Source organism: Papilio polytes, unplaced genomic scaffold, assembly GCF_000836215.1.
Source record: "Papilio polytes unplaced genomic scaffold, Ppol_1.0 DF824080.1, whole genome shotgun sequence".
Taxonomy (NCBI): Eukaryota; Metazoa; Arthropoda; class Insecta; order Lepidoptera; family Papilionidae; genus Papilio; species Papilio polytes.
The window spans coordinates 862,742-890,233 of NW_013525124.1; the positions used below are offsets into that span (position 1 = coordinate 862,742).

A 27,492-nucleotide genomic window follows, 5' to 3' on the forward strand; every position below is an offset into this window, starting at 1 on the left:
GTCGCCACACACATTATAAAATCTGTACAATAAATATCTATTTGATAAATATAAAACTCATCATCTATTCAAGCATTAAATTAACGCGTCACTAACGCCCACGGGTCTCGGTGTTGCCCGCTATCCGCCATTTAATATCGCGCGGGAGCCGAGCTGTCATTAGGCGAGGTTTATACGTCTAGCTGGAGTTTCTTATCTGTGCTATCCCGCCTATCTGCTTGTCCACTCAATGAACGCCGTTAGAATGTTTACAAAGATGTTGCTTTACGTATAAAGTATTTGAAATTATGTATGCAAGAACTCCATGACTTTACTAAAATATTTCCATACTTATAATAAGTAATTATTTATTCTGGCAACAATCGTTATCAATGTCCTTGATGTTTGCAAGATATCATATAACGATATCTACGACCTTCGAATTAATCTTAGTTAAACAAGGGTTAGAGTGTAGTTTAAATCCCGACTTAGGTCCCTAAGCAATAGAACACTGAGCTGAAGTGGATAGATTAATATCAAATGGTGTTGTGCCGTAAAGTTTCCGGCTGTTACTCGACCACACACATCATAGCCCCGAGGAACGGTTACCTTTAAGACAGGGCTTACAAATGTCTAAGATAAAGAAACTGGTATGCAATTAAAATACATCGTTATTACATATTGTGATATGTTATTACCACCACCACAATATTTACAATGTAACATCTGGCGACTCTCATGGATTGATATAATTCTATTCGACGAAAATCACGTCCTATACTCCACTTACTATTGCTGGCGACTTCGTCTACGTGAAATTGGTGATGATAAATTAACTAGTAGTTATTTTGAATTTAACAAATAGATTTTGATTTTGTCTGCTAAAATCTTTACTTGTATGTTGTATATTGTATTATTATTGAATTGCTTTGAATGGTTTAAAACAAATATTTCGAATTAATGTTTACAAAAATATCACACAAAAATAAACAGTATTATACAAAACGATCAATTACAAACAAGTTGTACAACTTATCAGAGGGCAAATTGACCTAATTTTTTTCTTATTTGTATCGAACCCATTGAGGGCGTTATGACGGGACGTAAATTTTAAAGCTTAATTAAACGTAAAAATTGGATTTAATTTTTAATCGTCTTATATTTTTATTGGGTATCATTTACGGCGGTTTTATTTTTAATTGGCCTTACACATGAGTTCAGTGACACTGACGTAAAGACTCTAACTAAATTTACGGTTAAATATAAAAAAATATATCCAATAACATGCTTTGCTAAATGCGTTTAAATTTAAAAATTTGCATGACATTATATTGATTATATGGAAAATTTAATTGGGTGTCAAAACTATTCAAAACTAGCTCTGATTTTAGGTTATATCTCTACATCTTATATGTAAAGTACACACGCTCAGTTTTATCTGAACGATCGGACTGTTCAGATAAAACTAAGAGTGTGTAGCTTTATAGGGAAAGAACCCTTAAGAAAGAAATCTTGTAAAACGTTTAAAGAAAATTGTCAATAATAACTTAGTTCTTCCTGCATAAGCGATATATAACAACTTTACCCAGCAATTTTAAAATTGACATAATATTATGGTCGCTTTCTTCTTATGAGCACGATTATGCAGTACGGTATTACACGAGCTAAAGATTAAAAAAAAAAAAACGATTTGATCAAATACAAATTCAGAGATGTAATTTAATAAAAAATAATTAAAAGCTTTAACAAATCCATAAACTTTATTTCACGTTGTTTGTACCATGTCTAATACAATGTCGCGGACATCATTTAAGCTGTCCACTTTGGTCATTTAGTATCAAATGACATTTTACTTATAATAAACAAGCTCAGAACTTTAGTAATTAAACAGGGTGGTCCTAACCATATGAATACACCTTTCACCAAGGTTAATTTGGGACATACTGCATAGGGTTGTCACCTTTTCGTGTTGCATTCTAATTTTTCACGTTTGGATGCTACATGAGCAAAGTTGTGGGATAGTTGCAGATAAATGGAATAATTGGATTTTTCAGTACAATCTCTTATTTTAATTTTTAATTATAATAGCAGACATCTTAACTTTATACTCTTACTTCTTTTTCGAATGACAGCTGAGATATTGACATATCGGACAGTATTACAAAATGAAACTAAAATAAACAACTAAATCTTTACACAGTATCTGTCTTCAGGTCAGTGATAATGATCGTTGTTTTCAATAATTGACAGAATGATTGCTCGATCAACTAACCCTAAGAATTCTCTCCTGCTCTCTTCAAGCCAGGTGAATATCGTTATTTCGTAGATCGCAAAGACGAGTAGACTAGTGGACACTGATTGTATTTATTTGCCAATTAGGTAAAAGTGTTGGCAACCCTAACTGAACCTTCCAGTGTAAGGAAACCTAATAAATTTGTTAAGGTAAGTAGTAAACAGTTCGAAAGGCCGCGTAATTTTCGACGCTCGATTCATGCATCGGCTAACTGTATATTTGTATTAATCTCGTAGATTCGCTAACGGTATTGTATGTAATACTTTTGTCAATATTCCCGAGGAGACTTTCTCGCCTTGACGACGGACCTGCGAACAGCTACCAACTACCGTTACTTAACACTTTGGTATTGTCATATCTAAATATTGTATTGATTTGTAATCTTATGTTGGTACTATATTCAAAAAATGGAATTAATAAAAAAAAATTGAGTTATCTATGTGTGCTTCAGGACATCGTCTACATCTATGCCAAATTTCGTTGAAATATGTTCAGCCGTTTAGGCTACAAACTCTAACAAACATCCATGTATCTAAACTTTCGGATTTATAATATTAGTATGATTATAATCCAATCGGTTTGATTACCACAGATTATCTCAACGTAAGAGCGATGATCAGTTTCTTGTTCTATTGTTTTTTTATTTCTTCCTTTTTAATCGATTCTGGGACATTATTAGTGACTATTTTCATTGACATTTTTATCTACTTTTATATTTTATAAATCTAGTTAATGATTATTCCCAATGTTCTAATTTGATTACTTAATATTTATTCAAAGGGAAGTAAGAACATTAAATAAATGTTTTTAAAAAATATGCGATTGCTGACATCTTACGCCACAAAGTTATGTGTGTTTACGTTTTATTATATTAGTATAGATTATTAAATACATTATTAGATAAATTAACATGAAAGTTAACGTTGAATAAAATATTTTATGATTATCCATGTTTACGTACTATTAATTAATTGTCTTATTTATACAAGAACGAGATAGTATCTGACTATTTCATACACTCAGTGGTAGTGCCCGCTTTAACATCTTAGCACTGCAGGGCCGGCACGCCCGGTGTGATACCACGACCACACAGAAGACAGGCGTGAAATGGAAGCAATTCCGTGTTTCGTCTGATGAGTGTGGTGCCGGAGGCCTAATTTAAGTCCCTTTCCCTTTACCACCCTTTTCTTTTAAGGAGAGGTTGGGAAGAGGAAGCGGATTTGACGGTGGAGGAGATGCATAGGAAGGGGAAATATCCTCTTTATGGGCGTCTCCTCCTCCGTCGTATAAGGGTAGGCAACGCATCTGCAATTGCGGATGTCTATGGGCAGCGGTCGCTTCGCCATTTTGGCGATTTCAGGGGGCCGCTTGCTCGTTTGCCACCTTATGTTATATAAAAAACTCGAAAAGTAGAAATTGCATCAAAGATTATACTTGCAAAAAGAGGGTGAATTAAGATAAAATTGTTCCTGAACTTTCGTAGAGAAAAAAATGGAATGAACTGTCAATTCTGTTTTTTTTTTTTAATCAATTCAATAATGAAGAAAATTATGATTGCTAATGCTAATTAATTTTGAGAAATTAATAAACAATATTCTAAGCTGATCATAATCGATTGAACTCCCGGATATATAACAGAGAAAACTATAATAGTTCTCCATAGTAGAGTAGAACCTACATACATTTGCTCCCAACCATGTACTTTTCAATGTTGGTCTAAAACACGTTTAGTACAATAGATGTGTGGGGTTGCAGGATTGACCGTTACAAACGGGCTGCTGTTAACTGGAATAACAACGTCACCCCCATTACACGACAGCTGAGAACCAGTAGTGGGCTATGCAAATTTACACGCATAAAATCCAGGAAGAATATATCGCGCACGACTTTCTTGCATTACGACTGGGACACGAATAAAATGTTAAACGATATAGTCAAGGGTTACAGTGACCATGAAGACGTGGTTTAGAATAGTACTATTATGGTACAAATAGTCTAAAAGCAGATCTTGGTTTTTTATTGTCAAGGAAAAAAGGTCCTAAATGAAACACTTGGTGCATATTTCTTTGTCTGACAATTTTATATCTTATGTTCTAATCCCTTTTATCGTGTTAGAGACAGTCCTCAATTATAAATACGTATGGCTGTTGTACTATAAATGCTGCAGACGCGTGGCGGAGGCGAAGTGTGCCAGACAGACGCACGAACCTGCTGGCACACATCGAGTCGCACTTAACACACAAAACGTAAAATATCGCCTCGCTCAGAACCTTGTCCGATCACTTACAACACTTTTATACGACGCCCGATGCCTCTTTAGCGGGCCGAAGTTTTATTTTTTAATGATTTATCCGTCTCGGTGGTTCATTAGCATAATTATGATGTCAGTTTTTAAATTGACGGTCATTAACGCGAGTCCTGCGACTTCGAGTTTGTTTTGTGCTGTAATTAATAACGATTAAATATTTAATGAAAGGTTTTCGAGTAGCGGTTTTATAGACTGACGTAGACCCCTTAGAAAATGGAGCGATGACCTTTTTACTAATAGTAGTTATTAAGTTATATTATTGTGATTAAGTTGGCATTATCGAACGGTCAGCCTAACGTCTTGTAGACACGTTTAAATGTTTTGGTAAAAGGATATCTAGAAATGTTCTCTTTCAATTGCTTAATAATTGATTAGACAAAAGCGGTATTGCAAACGTCTTCTAATATTCCTGAAATCTTATATTACTTCTAACGAAGATTGGACAAATAGATTTTACTAATATTAGTGTTGCGCAATGCATTTCGATCAACTAGTTCACCTTTGCACCGAAAAACATTACTGGGTCGACATTTAAGTGACTAGATATTATACACAACGAGCTTGTTGTATCGCAAACAATACTTTCGCTGTTATACTAGATTTGAAAAAATGATGTTTTGAATTAGTTGTCAAGAGATTCTCGACCTTATGTATTCGAGAATTTGAACATAATTCGGAGATGGGAGACGTCAATCGAGTGGCAGTGAAAGTTTGTATTACAAATAATGAACATGATGTCTGTCCGAAAGGATTGCGTCTGAACGAAAGTGTTTAAAACGGTATAGTGCATCACGAAAACGATTGTGTGGGCTAGGTGATTCAAAATATTTCTTTCACAGGGAGGTCTTTGTAACTTTTTACGTCGGATATTCTAATCAACTTCTTCAATCAGATATCAACTATTTTTAAAGATTAGTACAGGATTAATTAGATAATTAGTTCATTTCGTTCGTTCATTCATACCGTCTTCGAAGTTATTGTTCTTTTTTGGATGAGCAGTCAATATTGCTTACAGACAAACATTAAGACAACAATTTTAACTTGAGCAATTTGATACGAGATTTCAAAAGATACACCTTCCCTTTCCCTTGTTGAAACTAAATGACAACAAAATGTTGTTGTTGAATAGCTCCTACGTATATTCGTCATAGAGAACAAATGCACATTTTGTTATCCAGTGAACAATAGCACCTTGCTGTATTATCGATCGATCAGACTAGAAAGCAGGCGCCAACGGCTATGGAGCGGAGATGAAGGTCACTTGCATAGTGTACCAACAACTTACAGCGAAAGTACATAAAAACAAGAGAACGAAATAGTGACAGCTTTGCACTTCATAGATCAAATTGTAGCTTTTACTTTAAATTCAGACATTTATTTTGATGACACAACAGACACAAACTTAACTTAACGAAAATTCGAAGTATTATTTACGATGTGTTATGTCATAAGCTGATTTGATTAAGCAGTAGAGAATCGTTTTTTACAAAAATTCTATTAGTAAGTGAAAACGATGTCAAGGGAAGAATTGTTTTCAACCAATATTGGCAGCATGAAGTACTAGGATCACATAACTGGGCATTATACACTTCATTTATATTTCTTTATCTATTGTCTTTGTTGGATCATCGTCAATTATAGAACTAACAATGGACTCTAGATATATTATAATTGAATATCTTCTAGATATATTATAATTGAATATCTTAACTATGTTTAAATAATTATTAGCCTGTTCTATGGTTTTCTTAATTGGAACAAGTTAACAAATGCAATAAATACATTACCATGCACCGAAGTTAAGCGATTTTTTATTTTAGTCATGTGTATTCAGGCCCCTTTAGTTAGGCAATTGTTTTATGTTGATATCATCTTTTAGAATGTAAAATTTATTCTCATATGCCAGATATTTGCGAGTACGATTGACCAAGAAAGCTTTCCCACAACCATATGGGATACAGTTCAGGAACAGAGAGATTCTCATATGTTATGGAAAGATTTGTATTTTTTAACTTTGTATAGAGCAAAATGTATATTTGCCATACCGAGTATTAATAAAATGAAAGTTGAATTTGATTTCTTAGTGACACAATTGAATTAATTAAGCTACCGAGATATCCGAGTCTAGGCGGATGTTAGAAAATAATTAACTAAATAATCATTGTAGCGACTAATTTACTTTCTACCCTCAAGCCGACATTGTTGTTTTCACTATGATTAGATAACCGTATGTAATGCAGATGTAAGATTTAATTATTTACGTCATAAAGAACCAGATTGTAATGACAGCGGAATTTTCTGGTAACATTTTTTTATTCAATTGCTTTTAGTTATAGTAGATCTCTAGATGCTTATTTCTAAAACAATCGCATTAAATTGTCTGTGATGTTAATACACGCATCACGTACGCGTTTATTTGTTTACGTTTAACGAGAAGAAATAAATTAGTATGCGTTTCCCAGAACAGACTCGGCGGTACTTCGTCCGGGATGTCTCGAACGACGAACAAAACGGTGCATTTCACGCCACAAAATATTCAGGCCTTCCTATTTCTTATTCCCACAGGGTCTTTGACAGTCGAATCTTTTAATTCAGTCCATTAACCGTGGCAATTTTTGTTTTTTATTATTTTCATTTCTTTCTTTACATTACATTCTAAGTCTAAGAATACTCAAGTTAGTTGATTTACAGATCTCCAGATTTTTTATGTTTTTTATTAAAGTTGGCTGCGTTCATTTTATAATACATCCATCTTTTAGGCGTTCACTTAAGGTACATTACCAGAAGTAAATATTTAAACAATCAATTTGTGTTATGAAAAAAGTTTCTCTTCAAAAAATTAGTTTAAAATTTAGCTCTCGTCTTGTGGCTTATTTGTTCAACCAAATATCTAAAGATGGAGTGACCTTGTAAAACATCGGATCATTGACCCCGTTGCACGTTGCACCCCTAACATATCGTGTAGACACTATGTTCCGATCCGTGTCGGATTCATTTAGCTTTTGATATGGCCGTGCAAAATCAGACGGGAATTGGATGTTGGCGTGTGTGTAATAACCTAGCAAGGTCGTTACGTAGAACAGATATCTTGTTACTTTATTACCTAAAAGTATGATATAACACTGTTCAAATTTTATCCTTTAAAACCTTCTTTGAAGCTAAGTGATAGATTTTTACTAAAAATTTTTGCGTGTTACGAATTGTTTCATCTTTACTGTAATCTAACCGTAATGTTTTTGTTTCTCTAACAATGTATAACTATAACTGGATTTGTTATCATTCTTGTGTCTTATAATTTATTTATTATCTGTAGGTGTAGTTTATGAATAAATAAACTTTTCTAAGGATCATCTTTCAAAATATCCAATACTATTATATTTTTCTAAACTTTAATTGGACTGAGACTTTAAAACACTCTTTTTTTCTTATGCAAAAAACATATAGGCAAGAAAAGTCGAATCCAAAGCGTCTTTTTGATTCATGGATAAAATATACAAAATGTTCATGGGAATGCGCAAACCAAAGCTCTACTGAAACGGTATTATTGACTTGTCAACAGAAAGAGTTTACAGTTGTCATCTGGAGTCACGACTGCTCCACTTGTACTCGGTGTGTCCCTGTCCTGGGCAGTTCGTCGGCCGAGTAACGGTCGGTAGAGCCAGGGACACACCGGGAGCGTGCCCTACAACTCGTACTGTTGCCCGGCTGTTACTGTTAAAAACAATATCCGATGATAGGGTGACAAGGGTTTTGAGGAATTTATAGACATACATAGTTATATAGGTGATAATAGTTACGTGTTTCGACATTAGATTAATAAAAAAACAAAACCGACTTCCAAACAAAATACACGAAAAACAAAATAAAATGCACTAAAAACAAAACAAAATACACCAAAAACAAAATATTCTCAAAAAAAACAGTACACTAAAAAGTAACGAAATAATTCCTTGAAAATAGTAAACCTACCTTATTGTAAGTGTTATGTCTATATTGTACAATTATTTTTACTTTGATGTCGGTGTCAGCCAAGGTATGCAGTGATATTTCTACGTAAGGGTTTCCATATTTTTACCATAACAATTGACAATTGAAAGTATAGTAACAATTAAGTAATGAATCTACATTGACTGACACCGACTTCAAAGTAAAAATAATTGTACAATATAGACATAACACTTACAATAAGGTAGGTTTACTATTTTCAAGGAATTATTTCGTTACTTTTTAGTGTACTGTTTTTTTTGAGAATATTTTGTTTTTGGTGTATTTTGTTTTGTTTTTAGTGCATTTTGTTTTGTTTTTCGTGTATTTTGTTTGGAAGTCGGTTTTGTTTTTGTATACTCCATATTTTTCCAAATTTCCATATAAATAATTGAAGTGTGAATCCCGACGCTAATAAAGCGCCGTCGTCAGTTTGCCTTCTTAAAGAAAAATTTCAACCGTCGCATCCGTAAGTTAATTTTTTTTTCTTACTTATAGAATCTGTAGGAAATATTTGTAAAGTGCCTGATTCATTTAAATCTCTCCCCGCAAACACATATCGCATTCTAGTATTCGAATATACCAAAATACGCTTGGCTTGATTTTTCGGCGCTTCCACAAACACAGCGTCCATGGTAGGTCCGGTGGATCTTAGCACACGCCTCTATAATTACGCACCGTGAAAGCCCGCCTTTACACTACAACTGACAGCAATACAATTAAATATTTTGGGATTACGTCATGTAAACGGTTAAATAAAGCTGTTTAGTGGAACACGTATTCCGTGGGTGTGACTTTTGATACTGATTCTAATTCGTTACCAGATAAATATTGCTAAGACAAAAAACAATTGAATGGAGACAAAATTAACAAAAGAAATCTTATAACATTGATAGCCCTTACTAATGTAGTTGCAAAAAAAAAATACACACTTAGGGCCTGTCCCACCATATTGTAAATTGTCTGATAACAATTCAACGTGTAAAATATGTGATGAAATGTCGGATTTTGTTACCTTATCCGACAGTGACGTCATTTTTAAGCTAAGCCTCTATCAGCCAGTGGTGGGATAGACCCTTAGAATTTAATAGGTACAATCTTTTTAAAGGCCTAATACTGAACCGATATTAAAATATGTATCAGTCTGGTAATGAGAATGCCATGATCACACTTGATACTCCAATTATATTTTGATATCTGACAAGCAATGTGTTTGAGATTCGTTTCAGAAGTCGTAAATCATACTTCATACTAATATTATAAATGCGAAAGTTTAGATGGATGGATGTTTGTTAGAGTTTGTAACCTAAACAGCTGGACGGATTTCGATGAAATTTGGCATAGTCGAAGAGGATAGTTTGGAAGCACACATAGGCTACTCCATTTTTTTTTCAATTTCACGCGGACAGAGTCGCGGGACAAAAGCTAGTGATTTATAATTAAGGACCTAAAATAAAAAGTGTTTTAGTTAACAGATTGACTGAAGTCATAAAAAATTAAACCGTGAAGGTAAGAGAAGAGAGAGACATCTGTAGGAACGTGTTATAAAATCCAAGACTACCTACCGTTAAGTTAAGAAATAAGTGCTTTGAAAAACGCGATTAAATTTATGTTACAACACAATTATACGTAAAAGCTCCGATAAGAGTAATTAATGTGTCGGAGCAAACGAGGCGATTTGTTTCTACAGAAGTTTAACTTTAAATAGAAAGAAACCTACATTCCTACCGCATTTTTACTTGCTCTATTTGTTTGTAAAGTATTATCTCGCAATAAATGTGCTCGCCTGTATAATCTTAAGTCATTTGTTCGATGTACTCGCCTCGATTCGATACTAATAGCGATTCTAACTCGATGTTATCGATTTTTTACAACACTCTTTATGTTTTGTAATGTTCAATAACACCGATTAAGCCAGTGGCAGAGCAATTTTTATTTGCTTCATTTCTAAAAAATGTTTATGGGTTAATTTATACTAATATTATGAAGAGGAAAACTTTGTTTTTTTTTTATTATAATGAAATAACTCAAAAACTACTGGGCCGATTTCAAAAATTCTTTTACCATTATAAAGCTATGTTGTTAGTGAGTAACATTGGCTATGTTTTATATATTTTTTTTAATTTCACGCGGACGGAGTCGCGGGCGTAAGTTAGTATATAACATTCTATTTCGAATTGAGCTATGAGTATATTATCATAAAGAACATTTTAGAAAAAGTATTTTTTTACTTCAATTTCTCCTTTATTATTTTTGTTGCTATCAAGTCATAAAAATTATAACTCCAGTAATCTGGTTCAGCGGTAACCTAACCTAACCTAACATCATAAGTTAATGAGCTACTTTCATTTGTTTTATTGAAAACAGAAAAATACTAATCTAATTTTAAGAATAAACATGTGTTTAGACGTGATTGGCATCCGAAGCGAAGGGATCATGTCGCCAGATACCACTCGTTGCTGACGTCGTGACAAGAAGTCACGAATTTTTCACATTTCGACATCGCCGATACATGGGCCATACATCAGCGGTGACGCGTAGCATCCTTACAGTCTGTTTCCACTGCACAAGTTGTATAACATATTGACATCTCTTTCATACTTCCTGCATGAAACTGAGATAACTATATTGCCAATGCGCGTTTCAGTAGGAACTCGCGATAACAGTCTAGAAGTAATTGCTCGTAAATATCGCTATAAAACTTGATTGAAATTTACGACCTCTATGTTCCAACTTTCAACGGTGCATAGTTATAAATAAAGAAGACACTTTTTTAATTAAAAAATATGGTAACTTCCTTTAAACGTCTACTCAGTAGAAATTCGAGATATGTTAAAAATGATTTGTTTTATTCTAAGAAACACTCATTAGTATATCTTAATGTTATAAATGCGAAAGTTTATATAGATGGACAGATGGATATTTGTTAGAGTTTGTAGCCTAAACGGCTAAACGGATCTTTATGAAATTTGGCATAGATGTAGACTATAGTCTGGAAGAACACATAGGCTACTCAGTTTTTTTTAATTCCACACGGACGGAGTCGTGGGCGAAAGCTAGTCAAATATAAAAAGAAAGACCGTATGTTAATACAAATAAAAGATTTTATTTAATCGCTATTCGCGTGCGGTTCAAATCAATTGAAGACGAGCATTATCAGCTATTGACCAGCAATAAAGTCCATTAGCACATCTAAGGATGCCCAAAAGCGGGAATCTGTAGAAAGTTGTCACAAGAACCGGATTAGCGCGAATTCGGCCGCGAAGCCCCGCGCTGTGCACGTGTGAAAGACAACTTTTTTTTCTGCCAAAGATGTGATCCTCGAGAAAGTACTGGCCTTTTTATCCAAACATGGCGTAATGAAAAACATTATTGTTGTATCGTCTTGCAACAAGTGTTCGTTTTTTAAATTTAAAACAAAATACAGGTGTTTTAATGCATCATGTGAAATTTATACTTTCATATTATACGGCATCAACAGACTTTTATCATTTTTTTTGTTTTCTTTATTTAAAAAACAAGGTTATTTGTGGTCGTTTTTTGTTTTAATCATTAATACATTCTTTTTAACATGAAATAGACGTGTTTGACTTTTTATGCTAAAGTTCGGTGTCCGTAGCCCAAAAAGATCAAACAAAAATCAGTTCCGAATAGTTTTTCTCAGATTCAGATGTCGATAACAATGTTTTTTTTCTTAATCTTGTTAGCCGCATACTTTTACTAATGAACATCTTTAGATAAAACCGTGTTTTTTCTTAGCGGGTGACTTTAGAATCGTCGCAGTGGCGCCATATTGATTTTTTGTGTCGTATCACAATGAGTTCACGTGATGTTTTTTTTTTTCGTAAAAAAATACTGTACTATTTAAATAAAATGGAACACCGTGTAAAGCTGTAGGATTGGACAAGGCCATCTAAGTAGAATAAGTATATTATTGTTAAACTGTTAAGTGATGTTTGAAAGTCACTAACCATCGACGTTACCTCCATGCAGTGCCGGTATTAGTACTACTACCGTTACGTACGAGAGTCGGTGGGGCCCCATTTTACAATTCCTGGAGAGAACGATTGGTTTTAGGTAAGAGTAATTAACAAATCCATCGAAAAGCTATCGGTCCGGCGCCCTGGGCCGCCCAACAGCGCCCTAATCTAACGGTAATATACCAAGTAAAGTATTAACGACTTTAGCAAACATCGAGACATAAAAGTATTAAAGAAATAGCTTAGTATAAATGATTTTTAAATTACCTTATTCAGAGATAGTTACAAATAGTTACCAACAGTCTATCGGTCAAGATAGGAATCTCCTTTGTACGGCATAATAGTTGCGTTTCGCACGATTGTGAAACACGACTGGAACAGCGGCCCGCTTTGTGCTTTATCCCACAGTTATTATCGCGCACATGTTGATGAATCGATTGTCGTGGGAAATTATTGTAAAGACATTTGTTGTGTCAGGGGGAAGAATTCCAAGAGCTTTGAGGAGTTAATGGACCTCAATAGCGATCATTTAAGCGCAAATAAAGTGCCCGATTTTCTTTAGTTTTCAAGTTATTTAATTCTTTTTACAATAAAATAAAATATAGCTATTGTTGTCCTCTAATTTCACAAAACTGTTGATCCACCCGTTAAAAATCACCCTGTATATTAAGATCATCTATGGTATACTATCTAGATGTACTATAAAGGTACATAGGTAGTACAAGGTTTCCATAGTCTGAACCAAAAACACAACTGCATGCTAGTTAATGCCAAGACTAATTCTCGTATAAGTAAATAACCTATAAGTATAACAATGTGAATAATAACATGTTTCTTTCAAGCTTTAGAAAGCAAATATAAGTTCGTGCGAAAGCTATGCAAACCATTTGACTGCTTCATATCAGCGGGCAGGGAACTGAAAACAATAGCGTTGCCAACCGACGCGTAACTCGGTGTAACGTCGTTATGTGCAACTGTATAACTGCTTCTTTTGCAATAACGGAACGCCTCCACAGCGATCGGTACCTCCCCAAACCATAGATAATTATACTCTACAGTCAGTGTTGCTGACCTTTAACAGAATACAACTGTCAAAGTCGTTGTCTTTTGTTTTATGGTATGTATTTATACAATATACTTGCAAAGTACTGTTATTTATTAACTTTTCTTAAAAACTACACGAATGAATAATAGGAATTTATACAAAGTAACTCTTTGGGTGCGGTCCAACAATCGAAATCGAATCGATCAAAAATTAAGTTTATTTTTTTGCAATTTCATCAAATCGATTGTCTCAATTCGATACCGCAAGAAAGGCAATATTACTTCGCGTATTGTGCATGTACCTGACCGGTTCTATGACAAATAAGTTGAATGGATACATACAAACTCCATTTGTAATAAAAAAAACATTTCAGACCATAGATAAAATGCTGGCCGCTGATACCCAGAAGAATGCTTTTTATTTAATCAAATTCTACGAAGCGGTTATTTTATCATAATGCTTATTTTGATTACAGATAATATTATTATCAATGTAATGGTGTTGCAGTCTAAACTTTTAAAATGAAAATATTGTCTATCAAGAGTTGAAATTATAAAAGTGATTAATGATCAGAAGGGTAAATGAATTAATTCAATTTGTTATGACAGTTTCCATACCGATATTTTAATCTAGACATTTTACTGTAAAACAAAATAATTCATTAATAATAATAGTGTTCGAGTGGTTGAAGTTTATTCAATATTTTTAAAACGTAACAAACAAGTATAAAAATAAAACATGTTATGGGAATATCTCAAAACTGGATTTAGTAGACATTGTAGGTTTATAGGGTAATAGAGAAACGTATATCGGAACCGATGGGGTCAGGATGTTCGGCGACCTCCGAACTCGAATGCTTCATTGAGTATGCCAGCTGAGTCGCCCATTGAAGCGTTAGCGTCGCGGCTCAGTGCCGGTCTCGAGCACGGTGCGCGACACACGCGCCAGCCCTGGCTGTCTGAACTGAACGCCTTTTACCTTTTTATTTTTTTTACAACTCGTACGACGCTCTTCGCGGAAACTTTGACATTTATTTTTTTAATTCACGTTTTTTTTTAATTACGTTTCGTTTCTATTAATGAAACGTAAGTAATTTAATTGTATTCGAGTTTTAGTTTTAATAAACTTTTACATTTAAAAATAACGGACCGAATGACCTTTTAGGTCGTGAAATTTTTTGTATCGCATTATCATGAACTGTGATTGACTGTGACCAGAAGGAACTTGAACCTAATAAATTATATTTGGGTAGTGAAATGTGCAGTTTGTGATTGGTCTGTCTAAAACAAAACAATCGCGAAGTTTGAGATGACGTCTCTTTACGAGGTGAGTGCTCGACATTTAAACGTTGGCATTATTGTTTTTGTTGTGTAATTTCCTCCGCAAAGCGGATAACTTCGTTTTTTATTATTTTTTGTATATTTATGTAGTCATTGTGTGTGATAAAGACCTTTAAATTAGATGTTAAAGATACAAAATTATGGACAAGTTTTTGCAATAACATACATGTTATTTAAAGAAACACATTTATTTATGACTGTCAATTTGATTTTATTTTATCTATTTCGTGAGTAATAGATAAAATAGTAATAGAATAGAGTAATAGAAAAAATAGATTGGTAATATGTATTCCGATATTACATATTATAAATTACGCGACTTTAATCAATTAAAATTATTTAACAATTTACGATTTACTAAAATAATTGGTTTTTATTTTAATACAAATTTAAGTTACTCGATAATTAAACATAACTTTAATCATAACCGTTTTTTTATTTTAAAGATGCATTTCTCCACATAAACTTTAACTATCTCAAAATTTCACATTCATATATGCGTGATTTCCTAAACCGATTCACGTGTAAATTAAAAAAATCAAATAACGCTAAAACAATCTTGCAATGGAGTTGTGTTGTCAAAGATATTTATAGCGCGTGAGTTATAAAGTTTAAAAGTGTTGTAACATCGAGCAATCGATACGTTACAAGCGTCACGAATCGACAATAGATTATCGCCGATACACAACAAATGTCACACTTGTCTATGATATGCTGTTAGTAATGCTCTCTAACAATAACGAATGCAACCACTTGACTACACTTAATAACTCAAATGTGTCAAGTGTACATTTATCTGGAGGATAAGCAAGAAAGGAAGATTATCTATCTATATTACGACATTACACAGATGTGTAGTAGAATAACATTGTAATAGTAATAGTAATAGTAATATAGTATATATTACTAATATAATATAATATAACTAATAATACTACTATTCTATTCAAATTAAGAGATTGAATGCAAAATTATTTTGGTAAAAATTAAAACCCTTTGAAGTCGGTTACAAACTGTGTTTGAACAGGATTTTGCTCATTTTACGCAATATCCGTGATACAATCCTCATTATTAAATTCAAACAACAAAATTTATGCAAATTATGAGAAATCAATCATAAAAAAGATTGTTTTAAATGCGAACAAAGATCTGGATGAAATATTCTAACGCTGACTAAGATGAAAGGTTTCTTTGTTATCAGTTTCTCACAGAATAAATGATAGCGTTAGCTTGTTATTTACATCAGTATGCAATGAGAACGAGAGCTATGAGAAGTATAATATCGACCTTTTTAGAATACTTGATACGGTTATTAGATTATTTGTATTATAACTAACTACAATGGTCCTGCGACCCAAAGGGGGTTTAGGGATCTAAAAGTCTGCAAATAGTGAGCTCCATTAGGTCTTTTTAAATCGATATCTTTTTTTATTATAGTACGAGATGAATTCTGAAGTCTATTGGATTCTAATAGATTACTTAATAGTTTTCTTGCTTACATTTATCAGTCTCTATTGTATGTTCGTACTTCTAACAATAGCGAGTCTATTCCACTAAAGGACAACGATAACTTGATTGAAAATTATCTAAATATTCAGCGTAGGGTTGATTCTTGTCTTTATTATTTAACTTGCACGTGTACCTAAATCATTCTTATTCATGCTAATCAATTTTCTACGCAAGTATACTTTTATTATTACAAAGTGATAGAGCGAAGCTGATTTCGTAACAACTTTTGTGGCCGCGTGTACTTCCCAATTGTTGAGTTTGAATATTGACTCGACTGATTATACAGTACGTATTTATAGTGTGACGTCTCCATTGCCTTGTTTGTGTACGGGCTATTTGCTCAATGCACCGTACACCTGCATCGCATTCCCGGCTTCCAAGGGCTTCACATTTTCAAGTCACGATAACCGTGAGATTGGACACTTTAAAATTATCTACCACGGGAAAGTTGGGCTTTTTCTATAGTTTACTATTTTGCAAGAGCATACCATGTAAGACAGAAGAAATGGTAGGCCACTTACTTGTGGAAGGATTTTTGGACAATTTTAAAATTAGTATATAATGTACGTATCTGTTTTTTTCAAACTAACCAATACAAAGTTTAAAAAATAGAACACCTTTACAAATAACAGAACACCAAACTTTATTTCAGTATGCATGGTTGCGTTGCTTTTTTAAACTGTCCTATTTTCTTTGAATCGCTAACACCCGAGTCTGTGGAACTTCAAAATAGCGGATGTCTAAATACAGAACAGATCAAGTTTCGTTCTCTTTCAAGATTCCTGGAACCAATTTAAACTGATCAAGAAATCTAGTACATGTTCATCTATGAATGAAAGGTAACTCTGATCTCGGACCTTACGTTTGTAATTTACAGCAAATACAGGGTTCAAAAACACGTAAGAGATTATTTTACAAGGAACGTCTTGTTTGGATTCAAATATTTGTTGTTTGCAAATCGAATACATTATCCGCCTTATCAAGACAGAGTCCGTTATGTTTGATATCGACGACCGTTGGAACAAATATTGGTTTTAGATACGTGGGATGGGTATTGGTCAAACAGTATCATATTCCTGTCGATAGTTGATTTGAATGACACCTTTTTAGTTAAATCTGTTGATTGTTACTTTCAATAGATGAAATGTATTTATTCATTTTATTCAATTGTAACTTGTTAACGAAATTAGACACATGTATTGTACGGTACCAAAGTAAGTGGGTGTAGAACTTATTGTTCAGATAATCACTCTGGAGGTCACTTTAGTTTCATAACGATTATTTTGCAATATTCTAAATTTGTCTTATAAAGTGTCGGTAATACTTTTACTTAGTCTTTTTCGCGACCATATCCCACTCCATACTCATGCTTATATTGTTGGTGTGTTAAGTTTATAAAAACAGTATGGTCAAGTTCGAGTCACCTTGTACTTTCTCTCGACAAAATTGTGATAACATGTGGCATACCCCTCATTATCCGCAATACGAAAGCTCATTGGTGACTTTCACTCTCGTTTTATGGTCACCATTACTTGACCATTATACACCTATTTACCAACAAAGCGTTCATTAAATTGATAACGTTAGTTTGCGAGTTGGAAAGTTAACGACGCACTTCCGATAGTATTGAAATTACTACCTCACTACCGATTAAGAATTCTTAAACTACATATTTGATTATAATGTGGTAATATAACTTGTAAATAATGGTCTTTAGATGATATTGGAGTGTTAAATTTGTGTTCAATACATAAACATGTAGTTTGATTGGAATGTTTTCAAATATGTAATAAAGGTTCTTTGTTCTGTTATTGTTAGTCTTACTCATCGACCTTAAACGGTTACTTGATTTGTGGTGCGTCCTTGTTTTGTACAGCGACACTCCTAAGAGCAATAGAGACAGTTATACGATTCTAGCGTACTTAATCTTAATAGTTTCTTTATGGTTATAGGTTACATCTTTATTCTACTTTCCCGCGACTCCTTTAAATGATGCCTTTATATTACGAACATTAAAATCATTAATCTTATCACGCTTAAAAGCTTTAGACAAGTGTTGCGTTATTCATGTTTCTGTCATGTACAATCCAAGAAATCGATGGCTACTACGTAGACTATTTTAAGCCACAATTTTGAGTTTAACATGATGTTTTTTTTTATTAAATTGATTTTTTTGTTTAATTTCAAAATAACTTTTTTAAGAAAAATAATCGTAGAATTAGTTGTTTATAGTATTTAATGCATCATAATTAATCGTATTAATATTCAAAATTATGTTTTGCAAAATGTATTTTTCGTACATACGACAGTTTACATAGGAGCGATTGAAATATGAATTTTTAATTGCTGTACAATTATTATTTTTGACTTATAAACATTTACGTGAACTAATCTCTCTGTTTTAGTATTTTTAAGTGAAATATTAGTAATGCTGTAGCGTTAGTAACTTAATGACCTGTGCCGACTTGAAAGATTTCAAGATCATTTACCATTATCTAGAATCACTTACAGATTTGTATAGAATATTCATTAAAAATTATACTGTAACTACATATCGTTAAAATTAATTTTACAATAAAAATAATCTTCTGTAAAATGATTAGGACATCACTATAGTTAATTTTTTTATTAAAGTCGTAAAACTTGTTTGGTTTATAATAAAATCATGGAAATAAATGTTTATTTATCTTATATCGTATTTGTCGACTACTGTATACATTTATTACGTGTCCAATGCACTATAAATGGTTATTGCATAGTTATGCAAGATTCTGCATTAACGTAAGTACAAAGCGATAATACGATTAAAATATGAGCAAAATATTTATTAAGCGTCAATGAAATACCGTATAGGAATGTTATCTATACTTCTATACTATTATAATAAAGCGTAAACACACACTTCTTTGTTGCCTAAGATGTCAGCAATTACAGCATGTTTTTGAATAATCCTTTTTTTTAATAAAAGGCCCTTCACTTACGTCACGTTTTAGGCTATATATTTTCACGCCATTAAACTTAGGAGGTAAATATTTTGCATAAAAACTCTAATGTGGGAAAGAGACCATAAGATGCTGCCAACATCAAGGAAGTAAGATTGTCAAGGTTTGTCATGTCATGTCATTTTGACATTTGCTTTTGTTAAATCATCATCATGCGGATGAAGGCGCACGGGAAAAGCTAGTAATTTTACTAAGACTAAAAATACGTCATTTAAATTATAAATAGTCAGCCTTAGTCTCTATTGAATGATATACTAACAATCATTTATCTGTAATTCGTCAATAATAATGAAGATACCAATTTCGAAATAATAAATTCTCTGTTTTGTAAGTGTAGCTATCCGATTGTTAATCCAGGCAGTATTTATTTTGCCAAAGCAATTCACAATTTGCCGATGACATACTCACCAATGAACCATCTTAAGAGGGCTTCTAGTTAGTTTATTAGTCCTCAAGTATTTAAATGTTACTTTGTAACGTATGTATGTGGCTGCAATCTTATCTGATGACGGAATTTCGTCCGTTTGTGAATGAATTGTCCTGCGAATGAATCATAGTATGACGTCACAGAATGGAACGTTCCGGATCGCTATACTTTTATTTTAGCGACGAGTTCAAGAAAAAGTATAATAAGATTGTATAAAAATGTTCGTATTTATTCAAATGGTGGAACTTTGCAAAATTTAATTTTCTTCTAATGAAATGTGTAATCATAATTTCCCATTCCCTATCAGTTGAACTTCATAGCAATTTGGGGTAATATTAAAGCTTTATTTTATCCGATATAGATGGCGCTAGTTGTATTTTAATTCGCGATAACACATAACTGTGTCGAATAAGTTGAGTATTCGAAGTATTTCGTACAAAGGGCTTCAATATGCAGAATATCTTATTTCATGTCTTTTTGTAACGGTCACTCGTATCCCTATCGGTACGGTGGTCACTGCTCGGTTAAGTTAATATTAGCGTTATGGTAATTTGAATTATGTAGATATGAAACGAAACCTTCCTTACATTATTAGCAATGACTCATCTAGACTAGACCTTCACTCGGTTACTATTCTTTTTAGTGTTGATTCCTGATCTGTTATATCTACATTTTTAATATAGTAAAAAGTAAGCCCAACCTTTTGTTATGTAGCATGTCGGAATTCACAGCATATTTTTCTATATTTTATTAATAAAAAGCCATACACTTAAGACACGTTATAAGCTTTACATTTTCACGTTATTAAACTGGAGTAATTAAATTGGAAATAACCATCACGCAAGAAAGGGACAAAAACAACAAACCAATAGCAACAAAGATTGCCGTGGCTTTGGTAATTCTTTTGTCATTTGAGGTTAGAATTTTGACATTTGCTTTTGAATGGAATGTAAACAATAAAACAACGTTTTTATAATGTCGTACAGATGAAACCACATGGGAACAGATAGTAAATAATTATATTCTGTCTACAAACGTTCAACACAGTAACCTAAAACAACGTATCACTCTCAACCAGTTTTATGGTCATTATTTATGCAATGTAATGCTTCCAGGTCAGTGGGTAATAATTATAAAACGGAATTAGCTTATTAATGGAACAAAACGTATGAACATTATGTTTTCAATAGGGATGTGCGAATGAATAACGGTTATTTTGTATGATATATTATTATTTAAATTATACGAAGTGAAATTTTATTAGAAACTCCAATCCGATAATTGTAGCTATATTATGTCAATAATATATTATATTTCTCTTACAAATAATATGTTGCTAACATTAAGTAACCTACAAATACTTAGAGTAGTTTAAATAGGAGTTTTAATTTCAATATTTACTTCTCAGAACTCATAAGTGTTGATTCACTTGAGATTATTATTATTTTTTTAAATTTTCTTTGTGAAACATGTGGAACGTTATACCACAACATGGGTGTTGCCAGGGAGGTGTTACCAATTACCCTATAGAGAGTCGAAAAACGTATATAAAAATACATTACAACGCCCATGAATCATAAACAAAAATCCGAATGCACAGTGATTAAAAATTAGAGCATATTACACTCCGAGCTTTATGACTCATCTCACAAAAAACAGCCTTCGCTGAGCAACGAACCTGCTCACAATGGTTTGAATTAAGTAGGCAGAAAGGAATTCCGTACATTGCCTATTAAGCCAAATTTAGACATCCTATTTGTTATAGCGAAATATATTCGATATAAGCTGATGAAAAAAAATTACATACTGTATACATTCTTTACAACGTCTTCGGAACATCCTGTTCGCGAACGTGGGAGCTTGCCCACGTGACGCTTGACTGATGTTACAGATTAAAAACTTACTTGATATACATTGTAGGTATAATTAATAAATCAAATATTAATTATCTAGGTAGTCTTTCATTTATTATAGCTCTAGACAATATATAAGAAATCTGTACAACAGTTCCCCTTGATACCCAAAATCAGACAAGCTATAGATTCCAATTCACGATTAACCCGATACTCCTCTCTACTTTGTATATGATCTATGGTTTATAAAAACAAATGAAATGTAAATAAAGGCTATATTTATGTTGAATTTAAATCATTAAAATCTAATTTTAAACGACAAAACGATATCTAATACTCGGGTCTATTTGAACTTCAAGTATTAATCGGACCAGATATCATCATCGTGACTTAATAATTTTAAGTTACAAATATATCTATAACAATGTTCGTTAAACTGTTTCACCTTTAATCATATAATCAATCTGTCTCATTAATAAAACGGAATCACAAAACCATTAATCACTTCTCGCCGTATTTCATGTTGATCGAAGATTCTTAACGATCGACCGCATAAAAGTTGTTTAAATTAAATTAAAAAATATTATACTGATTCTAGCAAAGATAAAAATCACATAAAATCAGGTGGTTTCAATCGATGTCGAATGTGTTCGCGCCCACATCGCCTACGGGTCTAAATCGATCACAGAACCTCACATGCGAGAAATTTTATGGCAATGAAAATCGATTGACCTCGCCACCGCCTAGGCTAAGGCTAGGGTTGTCACTTGTAGTTTGAGTCATATTTGTACTATGCATATTTGACATCCATGTCTTCTGTTCCGTTAAAGATTAAGGGACGTTGTTTTTTATGTCCATCAAGATAACAAGTCACTTATTTTAGCAATCAGTGTTTATGCTAAGTCTATGTTGGCAGCCCTAGCTAAGTCAGGCTTCACACGTACTTACGCTTCATTAGATGCTTTTTGCCTTGACTCACACGTGGGAAAGAATATTATGAGCGAAAACAAGCAATATAGAAACTAGTCTGAACTTATAAAAACATTTATTAATTTTATTCCCAAAACATTTTTTTTTGCTTCGATTTCGAAAAAAAACAGACCCTTCCTCTATATTAACTGAAGCTTTTTTAACATAAAGATATGATCTTTTTATCACGGAGATAACTTAAAACTTTAAAAAGTGAAATAGTCATATTTTAATTAACAGTCATTTAGACATCCAAATTTAATGATTTGAAGAAAATACCAACGATATGTCGAAGATTAATGTGGATAAAATTAAAAACATAAATACTTTTCACTCACAACTAACATTACACAGTCAATGTAAAGCGAGTGTATTTTATTATTAAATTTATAATTTGACAAAATAAATATATGCAAAAAACTTCTCGTTTTAAGATCAACGCTCTTCCGGTACTGACGCCCACAAATCACCAATTAAGTATATATTAATGGTAATTCTATTTTATATGATAGAATTACCAATTACTATCACAAATTAGACCGGTCGTATTGATAACGTAATATAGCATGACCAGAAACATAAAAAAACTCGCCATATTGCGGGAAAATATGGAACTAATATATTTGCGTACATTAGTAAATGATATAATAAGGAAACCGATTGTAGCGCCCCCAATCCTGGATTTTTATATTCTAGGTTAGGTTATTAAAACTAATATTATTGACATTAATTATCTCTTCATAATTATTTATTTATTTTATATCTCTGCCGACAATTTTATCTGCCCAATTGACTATTTTAATTTAGATTACATCTTATTAAAATTGTCAGTTTAATTGTAAATAGCATGTGGGGTTAATGCCCTAATAATTGAGTTATTATCATAAATGCGACAATATTATTCCAAATCCGACTGTCATTTAACTAAATACTCGTATAACTTTTCAATTTTATTATTCCATTGAAACCTTGGTACAGATTGTTACCTTATACTCTGTAATCACGCTGCTTGTCTGACGCTTTGAACTGTGACTTCAAGCATCGCTGCTTCCACTCGATACAGGTGAGATATATTCACCAACCGAGACAATCTTTCTACTACGACTCACGTACTTTAAACTGCAAAAAAACAAAAGAAAAAGATACAGAAATAATGGTTTAAAATTATTATTTTTTTTTACTAATAATCTGGCTGGTAATAATCTACCTAACCTCAACCAATAACAACAAATTAAAAAAGAAATTATCAAACCTACTGGCCAGTAAACCGTAACGTGCTTAATCAATTTTAAAATTCGAACTTGACCTTCTTGTTACATCATTGTATTGTTTAAGCCGCTTGGAGGCGTTCCCGCCTTTTTTAATTTGTAACAAAGTCACGTATGATTAAATTAAGTGTTAATGTCAATACACTTGTGTAGCCTTATTTATATTGGTAACAAAAACATACATATTGTAATTGAACTGCTTTTCGATGGATTTTGATTGAATAATTTTTAAGTCTAGTTTACCCATCTGTTCCTTAGGGCAAAACTTTTAGCTTTTAAATTATTATTGTTCCATTCATAACATAAAATAGGTTTCAAAATCATGTTCTTTAACACATAAAACTCACATAATTAGTCCATTTAGTTGAATTCAAAACTTTTTTATTCTATGAGCAGCGTTCGCTTTGCCATTTTAGCGGATTCAGGTGGCCAGTTGCTTATTCGCCTTATGTTATAAAAAAAATCTTTAAGATTGCTGCCTCCTAACAAAGACTACGAACCACAGGTTGAAAGGCACTAGTCTAGGTCTTGTCCGAATACTTTCTAATTGACCTTTACTTAACTCCATTGTATGGAAATAGCTCAAGGCCGACTGCTGGCGGATTAATCCGGCGGTCACGACATAGCTCACTTAAGTGCTTAATAATTGTTACTTACAATGAGACAAGCTGATAAGAGTTACTTGGCGCCATTGATGGCTACCCAGTGAGAGGTTTTTGTTACTTTTGTAAGTCACCATACAATTTAATATCTATATTTAATATCTATATTTTTAATATTTAATAATTATCTATACGGTATCTCTTGTTAAGTTTAAAAATGTTTAGTATACTGTTGCTGACTCCGTCCGTGTTAAATTAAAAAAAAAGTTAGTAGTATATGTGTTGGAATAGTAAAATGATTTTAAACGTCCATTTAAAAATGACTAAGTGTGGGTATAAAGTGAGATTAACTTATATTTAGGGGCATGGTTTATGGTCCCAGGCTCGAGGAACCCGTTAATCCAGTAATGATGCTACATTAGCCAAAGAAGGAAACTTCTAATTAACGTCGGAACGAATGATCAACTAGTAAGGATTTGTGTACACTATTAATTCAGAAGCAAAAAGTTCCCACAAAAACTAGTCTTGAATGAGCACAAACTTGTTTAGTCTGTGAATTTCAACTTGAAAAATCTTTTTTTTTTCTTATGATTTAACGATAACGACGATTTTTAATTATTTATGCCTGAATTGTGATATTTTCTTATTGACAAAAGTCTAATTTATAGTCAAGTCGACTATAAAATGTTTTAAAGCCAGATAAAAATACTGTCGACATATAAAATATAATGTTTTTTATGGATTATGAAAATAAAAAAAAACCGTTGTTTCTGAAATAGGACAACACGTTCTGTTATTAATAATGTGGAATGTGAAAATAGGACTGTTAAAATGGGAAAATAAGTTTGTAACATCCTGTGTCATTTAATTTAAAACCTATTGTACTAATATTATTAATGCGAAAGATTAAATAAATGTTTATTAGAGCTTGTAGCATAAACTACTGAACGGATCTCAATAAAATTTGTTGTAGATGTAACGTAGTCTGTAGTCTGGAAGAATATGTATTTTTTAATTCCTCGCGGATAGAATCGCTGAAATCTTAACAGCGGTAGAGCCCGCTTTAACAACTTCGCACGAATGGGTCGGCTCCACCCGGTGTAAAACCACGACCACACAGAAAACAGGCGTGAAGTGGAAGCAATTCCTATCGTCTGATGAGTGAAGTACCGGAGGCCTATTTATGTCTCTTTCCCTTTCCACCCTTTTCGTAATAGGAAAAGATGGGAAGGGAAAGTGGATTTGACGGTGGAGGAGACGCATAGGAAGAGAAAATGTCATCTTTATGTGCGTCTTCTCCTCCGTCAATTGAGGGTAGGCAACGCATCTGCAATTGCGGATGTTTATGGGCAGCGGTCGCTTTCCATTTTGGTGGATTCAGGTGGCCACTCGCACGTTTGCCACCTTATGTTATAAAATAAAAACATCGCAGCCCTACGATGTTTATCTTCACTGCAAATTGATGCTGTCACTCAATCGTCTTCATAAATCCCACATCGCCATATGCCAACAAAAGCGACTTCAACATCGCACGCCCAAAAGAGAAAACTTACCGTAAACATTTATTCATCGCATCATAATTATAGGAAGCAAGTCTCGTATAGACACATCGATATGGACTGGTATTCTCGTGTTTGTGAGATTTTATTGCGCCTAGCGTGGAAGCTTTTGAACGACGAGTTATTTGAGTTGTCTACACAGGTGCATGCGGTCTGAAAGCTGACCGTGTGACCTACAAACCGACACACTGAAAGCGCACGCGTCGTTCCTCCTAAGGCTGCGTTCACACGCCTACAAAACATGGGTAAAATGTTACTTTAAATTTTATACGCTACAATGTTTACAGCGCACATTTACTTTACTGTTGTATTTTGTAATACTAGTTGTCGATCGCGACTCCATCTGCGTGGAATTATAAAAAAAAAACAAAAGTAAACGTTACCAAATTTCATTAAGTTAAGGCGTTTAGGCAGCAAAATCTAACAAACACATCCCATCTATCCATCCATCTAAATTTTCGCATTTTTAATATTAGTATGAGGAACAAATGAATCGCTTACCTTTATGAAAATTTAGTATATTCTACTAGTAAAAGTCAAAAATACTAATTTTAGTCAAATATTATCTACACTCTGATACCAACTACTGCAATAACTTTAGACGTTTTAAATAATGATAAGTTCGAGATAAAATCCATCTTGTTTGTATTATTTTTGTTGCACTATTCGTTTGAATATATAGTCTGTAATAGCCTTTATACAAACATCGGATCGTATGCGAGATAAGCGCGGTATCTCGATATGTTTTATTAATCAACCTCCTTACGCAGTTCCGCAAAAGTACGGCCTTATAAAGAATTATTGACATCACCTCATTTAAAGTGGGAATAACTTATCGTCACTTAATTTGGGCGGTATACGAAAGTTAATATATAATGCCACTTTATCATCATCATCATCATCTCCTTATCCTACTCCCGTAAGGTCGGCGCAACAGGTTTTTGTCCCCCACATAACTCTATCATACCATCTCAGTCATCACTCCCTTCTTGATCATGTCACTTTTCACGCAATTCCTCCATCTCTTTCTACCTCTACCTCTACCGGTGTACCACACTCATAACTAACGTTCCAAAATAACCTATAATGCCACTTATACTCAGAAAAATGGTTACGCACATCTTATTAATATCGTAGATACATTCTGTTAGGTAAAATATATAATTTAAAACATCGTAAGAACTAACTACTTCAGTTATATTTCATTTAGAAAATGAAAAATGAAAAATGAAAAACTCTTTATTAGACAATTTTAGAAATATCATAAATACAAATCTACTATAGAATTATAACTAACATTTTTTTGTTATATTATTTTCAAATTTAACTAGCATCTAAATACGACTCTCACATAAATCAAGATAACTCTATGTC

At 33.0% G+C, this 27,492-nt stretch overlaps 1 protein-coding gene across 2 annotated transcripts in view; it reads left to right on the forward strand.

The window, feature by feature from the left end:
- The window catches only part of LOC106100019 (leucine zipper putative tumor suppressor 2 homolog), a 74,237-nt gene that overhangs the window by 15,843 nt on the left and 30,902 nt on the right, over positions 1-27,492 (forward strand). The window contains exon 1 of one of the 2 annotated variants that reach the window (XM_013278749.1): positions 14,481-14,915. The exons of the other annotated variant lie outside the window; for it this stretch is intronic. Within the exon in view, the coding sequence (XP_013134203.1) occupies positions 14,898-14,915 (18 nt within the window). The 5' untranslated portion in view covers positions 14,481-14,897. Of the gene's footprint in view, positions 1-14,480; positions 14,916-27,492 lie in introns of those variants that run through there. 2 annotated transcript variants of the gene reach the window in all.